Source organism: Mobula birostris, chromosome 20, assembly GCF_030028105.1.
Source record: "Mobula birostris isolate sMobBir1 chromosome 20, sMobBir1.hap1, whole genome shotgun sequence".
Classification (NCBI taxonomy): domain Eukaryota; kingdom Metazoa; phylum Chordata; class Chondrichthyes; order Myliobatiformes; family Myliobatidae; genus Mobula; species Mobula birostris.
In genome coordinates, this window is record NC_092389.1 from 52,490,199 (window position 1) to 52,508,944 (window position 18,746).

Consider the following 18,746-nt stretch of genomic DNA (forward strand, 5'->3'; position numbering starts at 1 on the left):
TGTGTGTGTGTAAGAGGGAGTGTGTGTGTGTGTGTGTGTGTTGTGTGTCTGTATGTGTGAGAGGGAGTGTGTGTGTGTGTGAGTGTGTAAGAGGGAGAGACACAGAGAGATTTTGTGGGTCCACCGAGGTCCAGACGATAGGTTGGGTGAACTTGGCCTTTTCTCTTTGGAGCGACGGAGGATGAGAGGTGACCTGATAGAGGTGTATAAGATGATGAGAGACTTTGATCGTGTGGATAGTCAGAGGTTTGTTCACAGGGCCGAAAAGGTTAACACAAGGGGCCATACTTTTATTTCATGGTGATATTTTGTGTGTGTGGTGTGTCTGTGTTTGAGTGTGTATTGTGTGTCTGTGACTGTGTGTGTCGATGAGTGTGTGTATGTGTGTGTGTGTGTGAGTGTGTGTGTGTATCTGTGTGTATTTGTCTGTCTCCGTATGTTGATTGTGTGGGTGTAAGAGAGAGAGAGAGAGAGAGATTTTGAGATTTTGTGGGTGCACTGTAGTCCAGAGGAACGTTGTTTCGTTGGGTTGTTAAACATGGCCACAGTCGGATGGCAAATCAGCTTGAAATTCGGGAGGGGTCCCCGGCGACCGTGGGCCCCGGAGACGCGGTCGGTCCGGTACCAAGGGGTTCCCGGTGACCGTGGGCCCCAGCTGCATAATCAGATCAGCGCAGAGGCGAATTACCCCTCGCGGAGTAGTGAATTACAAGCTGAAGGTTTAGCGGTCTGTGACTCCGCAGGAGAGCTGCTGTGTTAGAACTCAGAACATCAGAGGTCCTATGGCCCATGACATCATGCCGACTTCTAAACGTGTTTTAATATGAAGCTCAACCTCCCCTCTGACATAGCCCTCCATCTTTCTGTCATCCATGTGCCTATTTAAGAGTCTCTTAAGTGTCCCTAATATATCTGTGTCCCACTACCTCTGACCTGGCAATCCACACACCCACCACTCTCTGTGTAAAAAAACCCACCCCTATCATTATGTGTGGTGTTGTATGATGTCATTGTGATGTGGCACGTCACCATCATTATGTGCTGTGTTGAATGACATCATCATTTGCTGTGTTGTATGCCATCATCGTGATGTGGCACGTCATATGACATCATCATTATGTGCCCTATCATATGATGTGGGTGCTCATGGTCTTCCCAAATTTGGCTCTTGGCAAGTTTTTTTCTACCGAATTGGTTTCCCGTCGCCTTCTCTCTGGGCAGTGTGTGTCTTAACAAGATGGCCTCCGCCCCCCCAGCCCATTGTCAATACTCTTCAGAGATTGTCTGCCTGGCGTCAGTGGTCACATAACCAGGACTTGTGATCTGCACCGGCTGCTCGTACGACCATCCACCACCCGCCCCCCCCCCCCCCATAGCTTAATGTGACCCTGATCAGGTTGGGTGGTGGCGGGTGTGGGGAAATCTAAGCAGGTGCTACACCCTGCCCACGGGTGACCCGCAGGCTAGCGGAGGGAAAGAGCGCCTTACGCCCCCTTTGGTAGAGACGCATCCCCACCCCGACAGCAAAGACGTCCCCCCTATACTTTCCTCCTGTCACTTTAAAGGAATGCCCCCTCGTTCCGCCCTGGGAACACATGCTCTCGATCTGTGCCCCTGATCACCTGGAACTCCTTTATGAAGTCTACTGATTTTTTACTGCAGATTCTATTTTTTGATTTTCTCCTGTTGTGTAAATCCATCATTAACAAGTGTTTTAACTTGCACTGAATTCCTCAGGTCTGTCATCAGAGGACATTTTCGCCCCGACTTTGTACCATGGCTACTACATCAGACCCAGGATCAACAAGCAGCTGGCCCGAGGCTTTTCGGAGGTTGCCACCAGCGACCACAAGTTCCAGGTGTTCTTGGACGTCTGCCAGTTCCTGCCGGACGAGCTGTCCGTCCGCACAGTGGACAACCTGCTGGAGGTGTCCGGCAGCCACCCGCAGAAGCTGGACAGCCACGGTTTCGTCTCCCGGGAGTTCAGGCGCACGTACGTCCTCCCCCTGGACGTGGACCCCCTGCTGGTCCGCGCCTCCCTGTCCCACGACGGCGTCCTGTGCCTCGAGGCGCAGAGGAAGGGAGGGGAGGCCCGGCCCAAGGTCCGCAACGTGGAGATCGGTCTGGCGCCCCCGCCGACGGCGACGGGAGAGCCTGGAGCTGAGAGGCGGGAGGGTGAGACGGGTCTCGAGGCGAAAAGCGATCACTGACCGTGACCTCTGTCCAGCCCACATTACTAACAAGGCAGCTACAGCAGCTAACCGGCAAGGAATTGGCGTCCTGTTCGATGATGTCTTTAACCACTGAAACCAACGACTTCTGAAACAGGTTGATATTTTCAGATTCCGATCGCTTGTTCATCGCGTGTACATCGAAGCACAACGCTGGCAGTAGATTTACGATCCTAAGACGTCCACGTCACCATTTACAGCCCTGAGATCAATTTTCTTGCAGGCATACTCAATAAATCCAACGGCCGCCATCAGCCACACCAACAGAGCGACCGCCAGCGTTCAAAAGGCAGCAAATACTAAAAGAAAGAAAAGAAATAATAATTTTAAGAAATTATCATCAGAATCGGGTTTAATATTAGATTCGATTATGAGGACACTCAGTCCTCGTTTATTGTCATTTAGAAATCCATGCATTAGAAAATGATACAATATTCCTCCAGTAGATATCACAGAAACACAGGACAGACCAAGACTAAAACTGACAAAGAACACATAATTATAACATATAGTTACAACAGTGCAAAGCAATACAGTAATTTGATAAAGAACAGACCATGGGCACGGTAAAAAAAAAGTCTCAAAGTCTCTCGAAAGTCCCATCATCTCACGCAGACGGTTGAAGGGAGAAACTCTCCCTGCCATGAGCTTCCAGCACCGCAAACTTGCCGATGTAGCACCCTGGAAGCACCCGACCACAGTCCGACTCTGAGTCCGTCCGAAAACTTCGAGCCTCCGACCGGTCCTCCGACACTGAGCACCGAGCACCATCTCTGCCGAACGCTTCGACCCCAACCCCGGCCGCCAGCAACAGGCAAAGCCGAGGATTTGGGGCCTTCCCCTCCGGAGATTCTCGATCGCACAGTAGCAGCGGCGGCGAAACGGGCATTTCAGAAGTTTCTCCAGATGCTCCTCCGTACTCTCACGTCCATCTCCATCAAATCAGGATTGTGCACGGTCCCCTACTTGCCAGATAACAGACATCATTCACCGGAGAGGCCGCGCGCGCTGCGTCACGCCGCCATCTTCTCCTCCTCCGGCATACGTCAGGAAATTTGTCATCTTGCGGCAGCAGTACATTGCAATACATTAAAATGTTGAACTGCCATGAGCTACATTAAGTATTTATGTATAAATCAGCTAAATTAGATCACTTGTGTAACAAAGGTAGTCAGGTAGTGTTCACGGGTTCAATGTCCATTCGGAAACCCGATGGCGGAGGAGAAGAAGCTGTTCCTGAATCGTTGAGTGTGTGTCTTCAGGCTCCTGTACCTCCTCCCTGATGGTAACAGTGAGAAGAGGGCATGTCCTAGGTGATGGGGGTCAGTAATGATGGATGTATCTCCATTACCTCCTCCCTGATGATCGCAATGAGAAGAGGACATGTCCTGAGTGAGGGGGGTCAGTAATGATGGATGTATCTCCTGTACCTCCTCCCTGATGGTCACAATGAGAAGAGGGCATGTCCTAGGTGATGGGGGTCAGTAATGATGGATGTATCTCCATTACCTCCTCCCTGATGATCGCAATGAGAAGAGGACATGTCCTGAGTGAGGGGGGTCAGTATTGATGGATGTATCTCCTGTACCTCCTCCCTGATGGTCACAATGAGAAGAGGACATGTCCTGGGTGATGGGGGTCAGTAATGATGGATGTATCTCCTGTACCTCCTCCCTGATGGTCACAATGAGAAGAGGACATGTCCTGGGTGATGGGGGTCAGTAATGATGGATGTATCTCCTGTACCTCCTCCCTGATGGTAACAGTGAGAAGAGGACATGTCCTGGGTGATGGTGGTCAGTAATGATGGATGTATCTCCATTACCCCCTTCCTGATGGTCACAATGAGAAGAGGACATGTCCTGGGTGATGGGGATCAGTAATGATGGATGTATCTCCTGTACCCCCTCCCTGATGGTCACAATGAGAAGAGGACATGTCCTGGGTGATGGGGGTCAGTAATGATGGATGTATCTCCATTATCCCCTCCCTGATGGTCACAATGAGAAGAGGACATGTCCTGAGTGAGGGGGGTCAGTAATGATGGATGTATCTCCTGTTCCTCCTCCCTGATGGTAACAGTGAGAAGAGGGCACGTCCTGGGTGGTGGGGGGTCCTTAGTAATGGACGCTGTCTTGAAGATGTCCTGGACGCTGGGGAGGCCGGTGCCCATAATGGAGCTGACTGAGTTTACAACTCTCTGCAGCGTACTTCGATCCTGTGCAGTAGCCCCACCACCACCAACACCCCACCCCGGACTGGGTGGTGATGCTGCCAGTTAGAATGCTCTCCACAGTACATCAGTAGAAATCTGCAGCAACATAAGCACGTCCACAGTGTTCAGCAGAGCAACACAACACGCCAATGTAACTACAGCAACAAACCAAATCTCCGTACCCCTCTCCCCCCTTTCCCTACCTCTCATTCTCTCTCATTCTCTCTGTCTCTCTCTCTCTCATTCTCTCTCCCTCTCTCTGTCTCTCTCTTTCTCTCTGTCTGTCTCTCTCTTTCTTTTTCTCTCTCTCTCATTCTTTCTCCCTCTATCTGTCTCCCTCATTCTCTCTCTCTGTCTCTCATTCTTTCTCTCTCTTTCTCTCTCTGTCTCTCTCATTCTCTCTCCATCTCTCTCTCTGTCTCTCTCTCTCATTCGCTCTCCCTCTCTGTCTCTCTCATTCTCTCTTGGTCTCTCTGTCTCTCTCATTCTCTCTGTCTCTCTCTCTCTCATTCTTTCTCTCTGTCTCTCATTCTTTCTCCCTTGCTGTGTCTCTCTCTCATTCTCTCTCCCTCTCTCTTTCTCCCTCATTCTCTCTGTCTCTCTCTCATTCTTTCTCTCTCTCTCTCATTCTCTCTCTCTGTCTCTCTCTCTCATTCTTTCTCCCTCTATCTCTCTCTCTCATTCTCTCTCTCTCTGTCTCTCTCTCTCATTCTCCCTCTATCTCTCTCTCTTTCTCTCATTCTTTCTCTCTCATTCTCTCTCTCTCTCTCATTCTTTCTCTTTCTCTCTCATTCTCTCTCTCTCTCTCATTCTTTCTCTCTCTCTCTCATTCTTTCTCCCTCTATCTCTCTCTCTCATTCTTTCTCTCTCTCTCTCATTCTCTCTCCCTCTGTCTCTCTCTCGCATTCTGTCTCTCTCCCTCTCTCTCACACATACAGACCTCCAATGCCAGGCCACCTCTGTGTCTCCAGCCTCCAGTACACGCTCAAACTCACAGACATTGGCCCCCGGCAGACTTACAGATGCAGACCCCCCGGGGCTTTGGCTGTCGGGCCTTGATCTTCGGTGTCAGACCCCCGGGGGACTTGTCGATGTCGGGGACTGGAAATTCCAGGCCTCAAACTGCGGGCTCGCCTGCTCACGCCCTGGGGGGGGGGGGGGCGGGTGGGAGGGGAGGATGGTTCGCTGGCCCTCGTGCCTCCTGCCCTCGCAGACCGACGATCGTGGGACCCGCTGTCCTGCGGGTCAACGAGTGACCAGTCCTCACCTTCATTGCCAACCTGACATTCCCCTATGTCCGCCCATGGGTCATGCTGACCTTTGACCTACGGATCGCTCCGAGCCTGACCTTTAGTTCCCCCAAATCCCTGTCCCTAACTAACCCCTCACTTTCTGTCCTCAAAATCACTCCTATGAACCTGAGGGGAAAAAAAGCAACTTCAGTTTGAAATGGACATGACAGCTTGGTGCCATCTTGACCCGTAGCTCCTTTGCTCATTCTGAATCAATTCACTCAGAAACATCGATTAATTGTGGGCTCCTGAGTCTCCCGTCAGAGGGACTGAGCGCCATCTCCTTGCACGTTCACAGTCGAAGTCATCTACTGCAGGAGACAGATACCAGATGTGTAGCCTAATGCACCGACATCTGGAATTGGGCATCTGTCTTGGTGTTTCTCTGGTCGACTTATTGACAGGCATTTCATATGTATGGTTAATTTCTCTGGATTTTCAGAAAGTATCTCTGACATACCAGTGGTGCAAATATTTCTTTCACATGTGCACTGCCAATCAAGATTGCTTTTCAATTGCAATCAATAAAAACTTTATTAAATAATTCTTTTTCCAATATTGTTCCCAGCTGTGTGTTTCTGTTCCTACCACATAGGAGGCCTATTAGCCCATAAAATCTATCCTAGCTCTCAAAGCAAGCCCACCTACACTGGACAGCAAACTTCTTCGCAAGTGTTGCTTCCTTGGACTAGTTTTTTTTTTGCTTATGATAGTCCACTTGAAGCTGAACACAAGTATAATTTCAGACTACTTGTCTCACGTAGGAATTTGGACAAACAAGAAATCAACTTTTATTGAATATTACGTGTCTAAATGGTGCTGTCAATTTGCTAATAGTTCAGCAAAGCTAAAAAGGTTTTGTTTATGATTTTCATTTGTGCTCAGCGTCTGAGGCTTCTCGCTTAGGTGTCCAACCATAATCGGCCAGCGTCGATGGATTTCAGTTGCCCCGATACTGTTTCTCCACGACTGCTATGCCCTGATAAAACCTTCCACCATACTCGTCACTGACAGCGCCAAGATTTGCAGGGAAGAAGTCTAAATGGGAATACAGAAAACGAATCTTTAGTGACATGCTGCACTTCAGGGTTTTGTGTGCTTGAAGCATGTTGTCAACCAGCTTCACATAGTTCGGTGCTCCGTTAGTTGCCAAGAAAATTTTCAACAACGTCCTTGAATGCCTTCCATGCGATTTTCCTCTGGTCCCACCAGAAGGTCTTCGAGTTACCTGTCATTGGCGACCTGTCTGTTTTGTGGACCAACAAAAAATGCCGACCTTAACCTCAGGGTCAAAGTTCAAAGTTTCATTTATGATGCAGGTAGACAACTCTGAAACTATTCTTCTCCAGATAGCCACGAAAGTAAGAAGAAAATGAATGGCAACACAGTGATTGACCTCCAAGTCCCTCCTCCTCACACACAAAAGGACGAATGTAACAGCCTTTGCCCCCCACTGACTCCCGTTGCCCAGGGTGAATAGCCGTCGACCCCGCCAAACAGCGCAAATGCTTTGGTGCGGATAAGGTGTGAGTCGCCCAATGATCAGCCACGACACAAATATGAGACAATATACAAAGTGCGAGTAAAGAATGATACTTTATAGCAAGTTTTGGTGATGGGTTAGTAGCAACAACTAAAAGAAAAGGCGCCACATAAGTAATTTATCAGTCTTGTGCGCATAATATTTAAATACGTTGGAGCTCACGCCTCCGATTCCATTCACAACGTCCTTCCGAGACTCCTGCCACCCTCTGAACCCCCGAGGTCCGGTATCTGCTGCCCTGGAACCGCTGTCCGTTCCTCGCACGTCCGTCCTCTCCGCTCGCCTCCTGAAAAAGCCCGCGCTCCTCAACTCAGCACACATATACAAGATAACAGAATATGACTTCCATTGGCTAGCAAAATGGATACAGTTTCCATTATCACATTGTATAACCCAAACATTGCTGCTACAGAGAACCCCTTGCTCAGCAGTTAACAGCACAAGAATCCATTTTAATATAACACTTCAGGGAAGCCATTTTGGTAGTAACGAGAAGCCATTTTAATATAACACCTCAGGGGAGCCATTTTGGTAATAACGAGAAGCCATTTTAATATAACACCTCAGAGAAGCCATTTTGGTAATAACGAGAAGCCATTTTAATATAACACCTCAGAGAAGCCATTTTGGTAATAACGAGAAGCCATTTTAATATAACACCCCAGAGAAGCCATTTTGGTAGCAATGAGAAGCCATTTTAATATAACACCTCAAAGAAGCCATTTTGGTAGTAACGAGAAGCCATTTTAATATAACACCTCAGAGAAGCCATTTTGGTAATAACGAGAAGCCATTTTAATATAACACCCCAGAGAAGCCATTTTGGTAGCAATGAGAAGCCATTTTAATATAACACCTCAGAGAAGCCATTTTGGTAATAACGAGAAACCATTTTAATATAACACCCCAGAGAAGCCATTTTGGTAATGAGTGATTAACAGTTAACAGTCCCTCAAGTATTACTTAGAGCCTTACATGAACAAATATGGAACAGGAACATCAGTTACCCTGACTTGAATTATGAATTGAAATGACAAATACAGATAACTTCATTTTAAAAAATGGTGCGTCATAGGGAAATTTCAGGGTGATTTTCATGACCAGCAGCCCAAAGTCCATAAGATACACCCAAAAGTATTCAGGAAGCAAAATCTTCATTGGCTGCTGTTATTTCCCTGTAACCTATTCCCCCTTCACAAGCCCGTTAGCTACCTGGCCCTCTCATTCAACTCCCCCGTGATCGACCTGCATGAAGGGCAACTCACATGGAGACATTGAGTTATGGATGGCGGCTCCTTCAGTCGCAGCAAGTCCCGAGCACCTATTTGCACGCCCTAATCCTGCGCTGGTGTCCGGCGGTGACGGGAAAGTTTTTGAAGTGGAAGAGCCATGGCACTCTCTCGATTTCAGAAGTACGGTGTGGTGTGCACGGTCGTCACAAAAACTGGGAACCTTCCTCGGTTGGAGTGGACGACCCCTGTGCCTCACCGCGCCCCTTTGCTCCCCACGGAGCGTGACGGAACCCCCTCCCGGCCGTCGGATCTCACCCACCCGGTCCGCCCTCACACGCTTGGACGGGCAGGGCCCTATCTCACCGGGGTCCGAGGCCCGCTGTCTACCCTCGCCTGTCGGAGCGGCCTGGGGCCACAGGTGAGAGCTGAGCGTCCGGTGGGGACCGGAGGTGAGCGAGCTGCCCCTTCGCCAGGGGTGCCACCCTTCCCTGGGTACCCCCCCTACACCACAAACCCTGAAGTTTACACCCCCAACCCTCCTGCCAACTCCCTTCATTGACACACGGAGGCCAACGAACCCACCCACCCATAGCTGGGACGCGGCTGGGAGAATGTTCAGATTCCACTAAGACAGCACCTGAGGTCGAAGTTCAAAGTACAAGTCACCTTATACTACCCTGAGACTTTTTTTTACTTCCACGAATTCAAAGTTCAAAGTAAATTTGAATAAGGCGGGAGGAGAAGATGGCAGCGCGACGCAGCGCGCGCAGCTCTCCGGTGAAATGATATCGTATTTGTAAGTAGGATGCCGTGCACAATTCTGATTTGATGGAGACAGATGTGAGAAGCACTGAGGAACATCTGGAGAAACATCTGAAATGCCCGGTTCGCTGCCGCTGCTACTGTGCGATCGAGAATCTCCGGAGGGAAGGCCCCAAAATCCCCGGCTTTGCCTGCTGCCTGTTGCCGGGGCTGGGGTCAAAGCACTCGGCAGAGATGGTGCTCGGTACTCGGTGTCGGAGGGCTGATTGGGGCTCGAAGTTTTCGGTCGATTCAGAGCCAGACTGTGGTCGGGCATGGCAGGGAGAGTTTTCTTCCTTCTCCCGTCTGCGTGAGATGTGGGACTTTCGAGAGACTTTGAACTTTTTTACTGTGACCATGGCCTGTTCTTCATCAAGTTATGGTATTGTTGCACTGTTGTAACTATATGTTATAATTATGTGGTTTTGTCAGCTTTTCGGTCTTGGTCTGTCCTGTGTTTCCGTGATATCACACCGGAGGAATATTGTATCATTTCTTAATGCATGCATTACTAAATGACAATAAAAGAGGACTGCGTGTCCTCGTAATCTAATATAATCTAAATTTTATTATCAAAAGTACGTCTATGTCACCATATCCAACCCCAAGATTCATTTTCCTGCGGGCGTGCCCGGAAAATCGATAGAATAGTAACTGTAAACAGGATCAGTGAAAGATCAACCAGAGTACAGAAGACAGCAGACTGTGCGAATGCAAATATGAAGAAATAGCGATAAATAACGAGAACATGAGATATAAAGTGAACTTGAAGTGAGAACATCTCAATGGATGGGTAAATGAGTGTAGTTGTCCCCTTTTGTTCCAGAGCCAGATGGTTGAGAGGGTAGTAAGTTCGAAACACACAGAACCTATAGCACAACACAGGCCCTTCGGCCCGCAAAGCTGTGCCAAGCAACAAATGTTCCTGAAGCTGGTGGTGTGGGTCCTGAGACTCTTGTACCTCCTACCTGACGGCAGCAGTGAGAAGAGAGCACGGCCTGGGCGGTGGGGGTCTCTGACGACGGACGCTGCTTTCCTACAACCACGTTTCATGTAGATGTGCTCATTGGTCTGGAGGGCTTCACCCGTGATGGACTGGGCCAAATCTGCTACCTGTTGTAGTCATAGTCATAGTTATACTTTACTGATCCCGGGGGAAATTGGTTTTTGTTACAGTTGCTCCATAAATAATAAATAGTAATAGAACCATAAATAGTTAAATAGTAATATGTAAATTATGCCAGGAAATAAGTCCAGGACCAGCCTATGGGCTCAGGGTGTCTGACCCTCCAAGGGAGGAGTTGTAAAGTTTGATGGCCACAGGCAGGAATGACTTCCTATGACGCTCTGTGCTGCATCTCGGTGGAATGAGTCTCTGGCTGAATGTACTCCTGTGCCCACCCAGTACATTATGTAGTGGATGGGAGACATTGACCAAGATGGCATGCAACTTGGACAGCATCCTCTTTTCAGACACCACCGTCAGAGAGTCCAGTTCCATCCCCACAACATCACTGGCCTTACGAATGAGTTTGTTGATTCTGTTGGTGTCTGCTACCCTCAGCCTGCTGCCCCAGCACACAACAGCAAACATGATAGCACTGGCCACCACAGACTCGTAGAGCATCCTCAGCATTGTCTGGCAGATGTTAAAGGACCTCAGTCTCCTCAGGAAATAGAGACGGCTCTGACCCTTCTTGTAGACAGCCTCAGTGTTCTTTGACCGGTCCAGTTTATTGTCAATTCATATCCCCAGGTATTTGTAATCCTCCACCATGTCCACACTGACCCCCTGGATGGAAACAGGGGTCACCGGTACCTTAGCTCTCCTCAGGTCTACCACCAGCTCCTTAGTCATTTTCACATTAAGCTGCAGATAATTCTGCTCACATCATGTGACAAAGTTTCCAATCGTAGCCCTGTAGGATTTTCTTTTCAAGGGCATTGGTGTTTCCACACCAGGCTGTGATGCAGTCAATCTATACACTCCCCACTGCACATCTAGAGAAGTTTATCAAAGCTTTAGATGTCACGCCGACTCTTAAGAAAGTAGAGGTGCTGCTGTGAACTTCTTTGCAATTGTAGTTACATGCTTATACCCAGGACAGGTCCTCCGAGATGGTAACTTCCAGGAATTTATAGTTGGCAACCCTCTGCACCTCCCATCCTCCCATGAGGACTGGCTCATGGGCCGCTGTTCTCCCTCTCCTGGAGTCCACAATCAGCTCCGCGGCCTCGCTGACACTGAGCGAGAGGTTTGGCGTTATGACACCGCTCAGCCGGACTTTCAACCTCCCTCCCGTCCGCAGATTCGTCGCCACCTTCGGTGCAGCCACAGCCCGCGGTTTCACCAGCAAACTTGGTACATGGTGTTGGAGCTGTACTTAGCCGCGCAGTCGTGTGCGTGAAGCCAGTAGAGCCAGGGGGACAAGATCCCCCTAGTGCATCTGTGTTTGGTGTTTCTGCCAATCTGAACTAACTGGGGGTCTGCCAGTGAGGAAATCCAGGATCCAATTGCCCAGGGAGGCGTTGAGGCCAATGTCTTGGAGCTTATTGATTAGTTTTGAGGGGATGATGGCATTGAATTTAGATTATGAGGACACGCAGTCCTCTTTTATTGTCATTCAGTAATGCATGCATTAAGAAATGATACAATTTGTTCCTCCAGAATGATATCACAGAAACACAAGACAAACCAAGACTAAAAAAAACTGACAAAAACCACATAATTATAACATATAGTTACAACAGTGCAAAGCAATACCGTAATTTGATGAAGAGCAGACCATGGGCACGGTTAAAAAAAAGTCTCAAAGTCTCTCGAAAGTCCCATCATCTCACTCAGACAGTTGAAGGGAGAAACTCTCTTCCTGCCATGAGCTTCCAGCGCCGCAAACTTGCTGATGCAGCACCCTGGAAGCACCCGACCACAGTCCGACTCCGAGTCCGTCTGAAAACTTCGAGTCTCCGACCGGCTCTTCGACGCCGAGCACTGAGCACCATCTCTGCCGAGCGCTTCGACCCCGGCCCCGGCAACAGGCAATAGGCAAAGCCGAGGATTTGGAGCCTTCCCCTCCGGAGATTCCGGACCACACAGTAGCAGCGGCAGCGAAGCGGGCATTTCAGAAGTTTCTCCAGATGTTCCTCTGTGCTTCTTCACGTCTGTCTCCATCAAATCAGGATTGTGCACGGTACCCTACTTAACAAATACCAATATCATTTCGGAGCGGCCGCGCGTGCCGCCATCTTCTCCTCCCCTCTGAATGCTGAGCTATGGGCAATAAAGAGCACACTGATGTGTGCACCTTTGCCATCCAGATGTTCCAGAGGTTGAGTGAAGAGCCAACGAGATGGAATCTGCTGTAGACCTGCTGCTCTGGTGGGCAAACTGGAGCGGATCCAAGTCGCTTCTCAGGCAGGAGCTGGTGAGTTTTGTCGCCCGCCTCTCAGAACACTTCATCACCGTGGACGTAAGTGTGACGGGGAGGTAGTCACTGAGGCAGAACACCGTGCTCCTCTTTGGGCGTCGGTACCATTGAAGCCTGCTTGAAACAGGAGGGGGTACCAGAAACACTGCTGGAGCGAGAGGCTAAAGATCTCAGTGGTTGGTCAGCACAGGTCTTCAGTACGTGGCCAGGTTCCCCCCGACCGGTCCTGGCACTCCCCTCGGATTCACCCTCCTGAAGGAGGCCCAAACATCAAGTACTCAGACCAAAGGGTCATCGGGAGTTTGGGGTGGGGGGGCGGGTTGTTGGTTTATGATGGTTTCTCCCTCTTCTCATGATCAAAGCCAGCATAGAAGGCATTCAGCTCACCTGGAAGATGAGCCCTCCTCTCTCTCATGTGGCTTGAGTTAACTTTGTAGGGGGGCATTCACAGTAGAACAAAGAAATGCAACAGAGTAAATGAAAAACTACACACGAAGACTACCAACGTGTAAAATAAGACAAACTCTGCAAATAAATAAATAAATAGTATTGAGAACGTGAGTGGTCAGGTCCTTGAAAGTGAGTCCAGAGGTTGTGGAATCTGTTTACCCACTCAGCCATTAGGAAGGAGGTACAGGACCCTCAGGACCCACACCACCAGGAGGTGAGTGAAGTTATCCCCTCTGGTTCAGGAGCCTGATGGTTGAGGGGTAATAACTGTCCCTGAACCTGGTGGTGTGGGTCCTGAGGCTCCTGTACCTCCTTCCTGATGGTTGAGGGGTAATAACTGTTCCTGAACCTGGTGGTGTGGGTCCTGAGGCTCCCGTACCTCCTTCCTAATGGTTGAGGGGTGATAACTGTCCTTGAACCTGGTAATGGGGGTCCTGAGGCTCCTGTGCCTCCTTCCTGATGGTTGAAGGGTAATAACTGTTCCTGAACCTGGTGGTGTGGGTCCTGAGACTCCTGTACCTCCTTCCCGATGGTTGAGGGGTAATAACTGTTCCTGAACCTGGTGGTGTGGGTCCTGAGGCTCCTGTACCTCCTTCCTGATGGTTGAGGGGTAATAACTGTCCCTGAACCTGGTGGTGTGGGACCTGAGGCTCCTGTACCTCCTTCCTGATGGTTGAGGGGTAATAACTGTTCCTGAACCTGGTGGTGTGGGTCCTGAGGCTCCTGTACCTCCTTCCTGATGGTTGAGGGGTAATAACTGTCCCTGAACCTGGTGGTGTGGGACCTGAGGCTCCTGTACCTCCTTCCTGATGGTTGAGGGGTAATAACTGTTCCTGAACCTGGTGGTGTGGGTCCTGAGGCTCCTGTACCTCCTTCCTGATGGTTGAGGGGTAATAACTGTCCCTGAACCTGGTGGTGTGGGACCTGAGGCTCCTGTACCTCCTTCCTGATGGTTGAGGGGTAATAACTGTTCCTGAACCTGGTGGTGTGGGACCTGAGGCTCCTGTACCTCCTTCCTGATGGTTGAGGGGGTAATAACTGTTCCTGAACCTGGTGGTGTGGGACCTGAGGCTCCTGTACCTTCTTCCCGATGGCATCAGTGGGAAGAGAGCGTGTCCTGGTAGTGGGGGCTCTCTGATGATGGCTGCTGCTTTCCTGTGACAACGCTCCACGTCGATGAGCTCGATGGTGGGGAGGGCTTTGCGGGTGACGGGTCCACCACTTTTCATCGGGGTGTAAAGCAGGACCTGCACGTGGACACAGCAGGGATTCTGTGAGTAAATCAGGGGCACTGCTTCGTCATGCTCCTCTGCTCCTGCGGCCAAACACTTCAATTCCGACTCCCATTCCCGTTCCGACATGTCAGTCCCTGCCTCCTCTTCTGCCTTGATATGGCCACCCTCAGGGTGCAGGAGCAACACCTTACGTTCTGTCTGGGTTGCCTCCTGATAGATGAATGATAATTTCTCCTTCTGGTTAAAAAAAAATTCCCTCCCCGCCTCCCCTCTTCTTCTATTTGTTTCTCTGGCCTCTTCTTATCACCTCCCCCCTGGTGTCCCTCCTCCTTCCCTTTCTCCCACGGTCCACTCTCCTCTCCGATCAGATTCCTTCCTCTCCAGCCCTTTACCTTTCCCACCCATCACCTCCCCCTGGTGTCCCTCTTCCTTCCCTTTCTCCCACGGTCCCCTCTCCCCTCCGATCAGATTCCTTCCTCTCCAGCCCTTTACCTTTCCACCCATCACCTCCCCCTGGTGTCCCTCCTCCTTCCCTTTCTCCCACGGTCCACTCTCCTCTCCGATCAGATTCCTTCCTCTCCAGCCCTTTACCTTTCCCACCCATCACCTCCCCCTGGTGTCACTCCTCCTTCCCTTTCTCCCACGGTCCACTCTCCTCTCCGATCAGATTCCTTCCTCCCCAGCCCTTTACCTTTCCCACCCATCACCTCCCCCTGGTGTCCCTCCTCCTTCCCTTTTTCCCACGGTCCACTCTCCTCTCCGATCAGATTCCTTCCTCTCCAGCCCTTTACCTTTCCCACCCATCACCTCCCCCTGGTGTCCCTCCTCCTTCCCTTTCTCCCACGGTCCACTCTCCTCTCCCATCAGATTCCTTCCTCTCCAGCCCTTTACCTTTCCCACCCGTCACCTCCCCCTGGTGTCCCTCCTCCTTCCCTTTCTCCCACGGTCCACTCTCCTCTCCGATCAGATTCCTTCCTCTCCAGCCCTTTACCTTTCCCACCCATCACCTCCCCCTGGTGTCACTCCTCCTTCCCTTTCTCCCACGGTCCACTCTCCTCTCCGATCAGATTCCTTCCTCTCCAGCCCTTTACCTTTCCCACCCATCACCTCCCCCTGGTGTCCCTCTTCCTTCCCTTTCTCCCACGGTCCCCTCTCCCCTCCGATCAGATTCCTTCCTCTCCAGCCCTTTACCTTTCCACCCATCACCTCCCCCTGGTGTCCCTCCTCCTTCCCTTTCTCCCACGGTCCACTCTCCTCTCCGATCAGATTCCTTCCTCTCCAGCCCTTTACCTTTCCCACCCATCACCTCCCCCTGGTGTCCCTCCTCCTTCCCTTTCTCCCACGGTCCACTCTCCTCTCCGATCAGATTCCTTCCTCTCCAGCCCTTTACCTTTCCCACCCATCACCTCCCCCTGGTGTCCCTCCTCCTTCCCTTTCTCCCACGGTCCACTCTCCTCTCCCATCAGATTCCTTCCTCTCCAGCCCTTTACCTTTCCCACCCATCACCTCCCCCTGGTGTCCCTCCTCCTTCCCTTTCTCCCACGTTCCACTCTCCTCTCCTATCAGATTCCTTCCTCTCCAGCCCTTTACCTTTCCCACCCATCCCCTCCCCCTGGTGTCCCTCCTCCTTCCCTCTCTCCCACGGTCCACTCTCCTCTCCGATCAGATTCCTTCCTCTCCAGCCCTCTACCTTTTCCCACCACCTGGCTTCATCTATCAGCTTCCTGCTATCCTCCTGCCTCTTCCCACCTACACCTTTTTATTTTGGCATCTCCCCCTCTTCCTTCTCAGTCCCGAAGGAGAGTCTCATCCCCAAAGGTTGACTGTTCACTCGTTCCCATAGACGCTGCCTGGCCTGCTGAGTTCTTCCAACATTGTGTGTGTGTGTGAGAGTGAGAGAGTGTGTGTCTATCTGTGTGTGTGTGTGTGTGTGTGTGTGTGTGTGTGTCTGTGTCTGTGTGTGTGTGTGTGTGTGTGTATGTGTCTGTGTGTGAGAGAGAGAGAGTGTGTCTGTGTGTGTGAGACAGAAAGAGAGAGAGTGTCCTTGTGTCTGAGTGTGTATGTGTGTGTGTGTGCTTCTCTGGAAGAATTTCCAGCATCTGCAGAATCTCCTGTGCTATAGACAGACAGCCTGGCTTCGGAATGAGGTCAGGGACGGTGCTAATAGATTGCGTTCAGGGAGAACCATGTGGCTGGACACTTCACATTCCGGCATGCATGTACTGCGAGTAAATCCTGGTGACGCGCGTCTCACGCTGTGTCAGACCCCGAGTCAGAAACAGATCTCTGACAAGTTCAGTCACATGACTGAAACAAATTTAACGGTGACCTAATGAATTCTTGCTTTGGTTTCTGAGAGGCATGATTAACTGTAAATACAGAAGGATGAGGGTCATTTCCCAGAACACACCCGCGGTTTGCCATAAAATCAGACGACGTACGCTTAGTGCTGATTTATTGTGTCCCTGCTGTACCTAATAAAGTGGCTACTGCCTGTGGTTTCATAAGAGCATAAGATAATAGGAGCGATTCTTCCTGATCTCCACTCTAAATGGACATCTCTATTCTGAGGCTGTGTCCTCTGGTCGTACACTTCCCCCACCATCCACTCCATCGAGGCCTTCAGTAGCTTTCAAGGTGATTTACTCCTCCCCCACCCCAACCATTCTTCAGAATTCCAGTGAGTCGCGTCCCAGAGCCATCAACCGGTCCTCGTACGCTAACCCCTTTCAACATCTGGATAGGTACATGGACCTCTGAGGATTTAACCTGGTCCCAAAATACCGATGCAGCTATAAAGAAGGCAAGACAGCAACTATGTTTCACTAGGAGTCTGAAGAGATTCGGCATGTCAACAAATACACTCAAAAACGTCTATAGATGCACCGTGGAGAGATTCTGACAGGCTGCATCACTGTCTGGTATGGAGGGGCTACTGCACAGGACCGAAAGAAGCTGCAGGGGGTTGTAAATCTAGTCAGCTCCATCTTGGGTACTCGCCTACAAAGCACCCAGGACATCTTCAGGGAGCGGTGTCTCAGAAAGGCAGCGTCCATTATTAAGCACCTCCAGCACCCAGGGCATGCCCTTTTCTCACTGTTACCATCAGGTAGACTGAAGGCACACACTCAGCGATTCAGGAACAGCTTCTTCCCCTCTGCCATCCGATTCCTGAATGGACATTGAACCCGTAAACACTACCTCACTTTTTAAATATATATTATTTCTGTTTTTTACATAATTTTTAATCTACTCAATATACATATACTGTATACCAGCAAATTTGATGTGTTGCTTGAATTTCCAGCATCTGCAGAATTCCTCGTGTTTACATATACTGCAATTGATTTACTTAATTATATATTATTTATTCTTTTCTGTGTCATATATTGCATTGAACTGCTGCTGCTAAGTTAACAAATTTCACGACACAGGCCGGTGATAACAAACCTGATTCTGATTCGGGACGGGCAAGGCATGGAGGGTGCGAGTCAAAGGAACTCTTCATCTCACGTTCTTGATATTCATTGTTTTTTTATTGTTATTATTTCTTATTTTTTTCTTCTTTTGTTCCTGTATTTGCACAGTTTGTTGCCTTCTGCACACTGGTTACGTGACAGCCCTGTTGGCGCAGTCTTTCCGTGATTCTGTTGTTAAATAGATAAAGAAATAAGTAAACAAACAGATTAATACAGCAGCAACAAAAAAAGACTAACAGAGAAGGGCGGGAACAGGACCCAGCATACGGGCAAACGTAAGAGATTCTGCAGATGCTGGAAATCCAGAGCAACACACACACACACACACACACACACACATACAAAATACTGGAAGAACTCAGCAGGTCAGGCAGTATCTATAGAGAGGAATAAACAGTTGAGTTTTCAGACCGAGACCCTTCTTCAGAATGGGAAAGGAACGGGGAAGATGCCAGAATAAGAAGGTGGGGGCAGTGAAAGGTGATAGGTGACAGGTAAAGGGCTGCAGAGGAAGGAATCTGATCGGAAAGGAGAGTGGACCATGGGAGAAAGGGAAGGAGGAGGGACACCAGGGGGAGGTGACGGGTGGGAAAGGTAAAGGGCTGGAGAGGAAGGAATCTGATCGGAGAGGAGAGTGGACCGTGGGAGAAAGGGAAGGAGGAGGGACACCAGGGGGAGGTGATGGTTGGGAAAGGTAAAGGGCTGGAGAGGAAGGAATCTGATCGGAGAGGAGAGTGGACCATGGGAGAAAGGGAAGGAGGAGGGACACCAGGGGGAGGTGACGGGTGGGAAAGGTAAAGGGCTGGAGAGGAAGGAATCTGATAGGAGAGGAGAGTGGAC

General features: G+C 50.1%; 1 protein-coding gene across 1 annotated transcript in view; it reads left to right on the plus strand.

Annotated features, from left to right (window-relative positions):
- Positions 1-5,614, plus strand: part of hspb2 (heat shock protein, alpha-crystallin-related, b2) — a 10,539-nt gene extending 4,925 nt beyond the window's left edge. The window contains exon 2 of the mRNA XM_072238564.1: positions 1,738-5,614. Coding sequence (XP_072094665.1) covers positions 1,738-2,210 — 473 coding nt within the window. The 3' untranslated portion in view covers positions 2,211-5,614. The remainder of the gene's footprint in view (positions 1-1,737) is intronic.
- Positions 5,615-18,746: the final 13,132 nt, after the last annotated feature.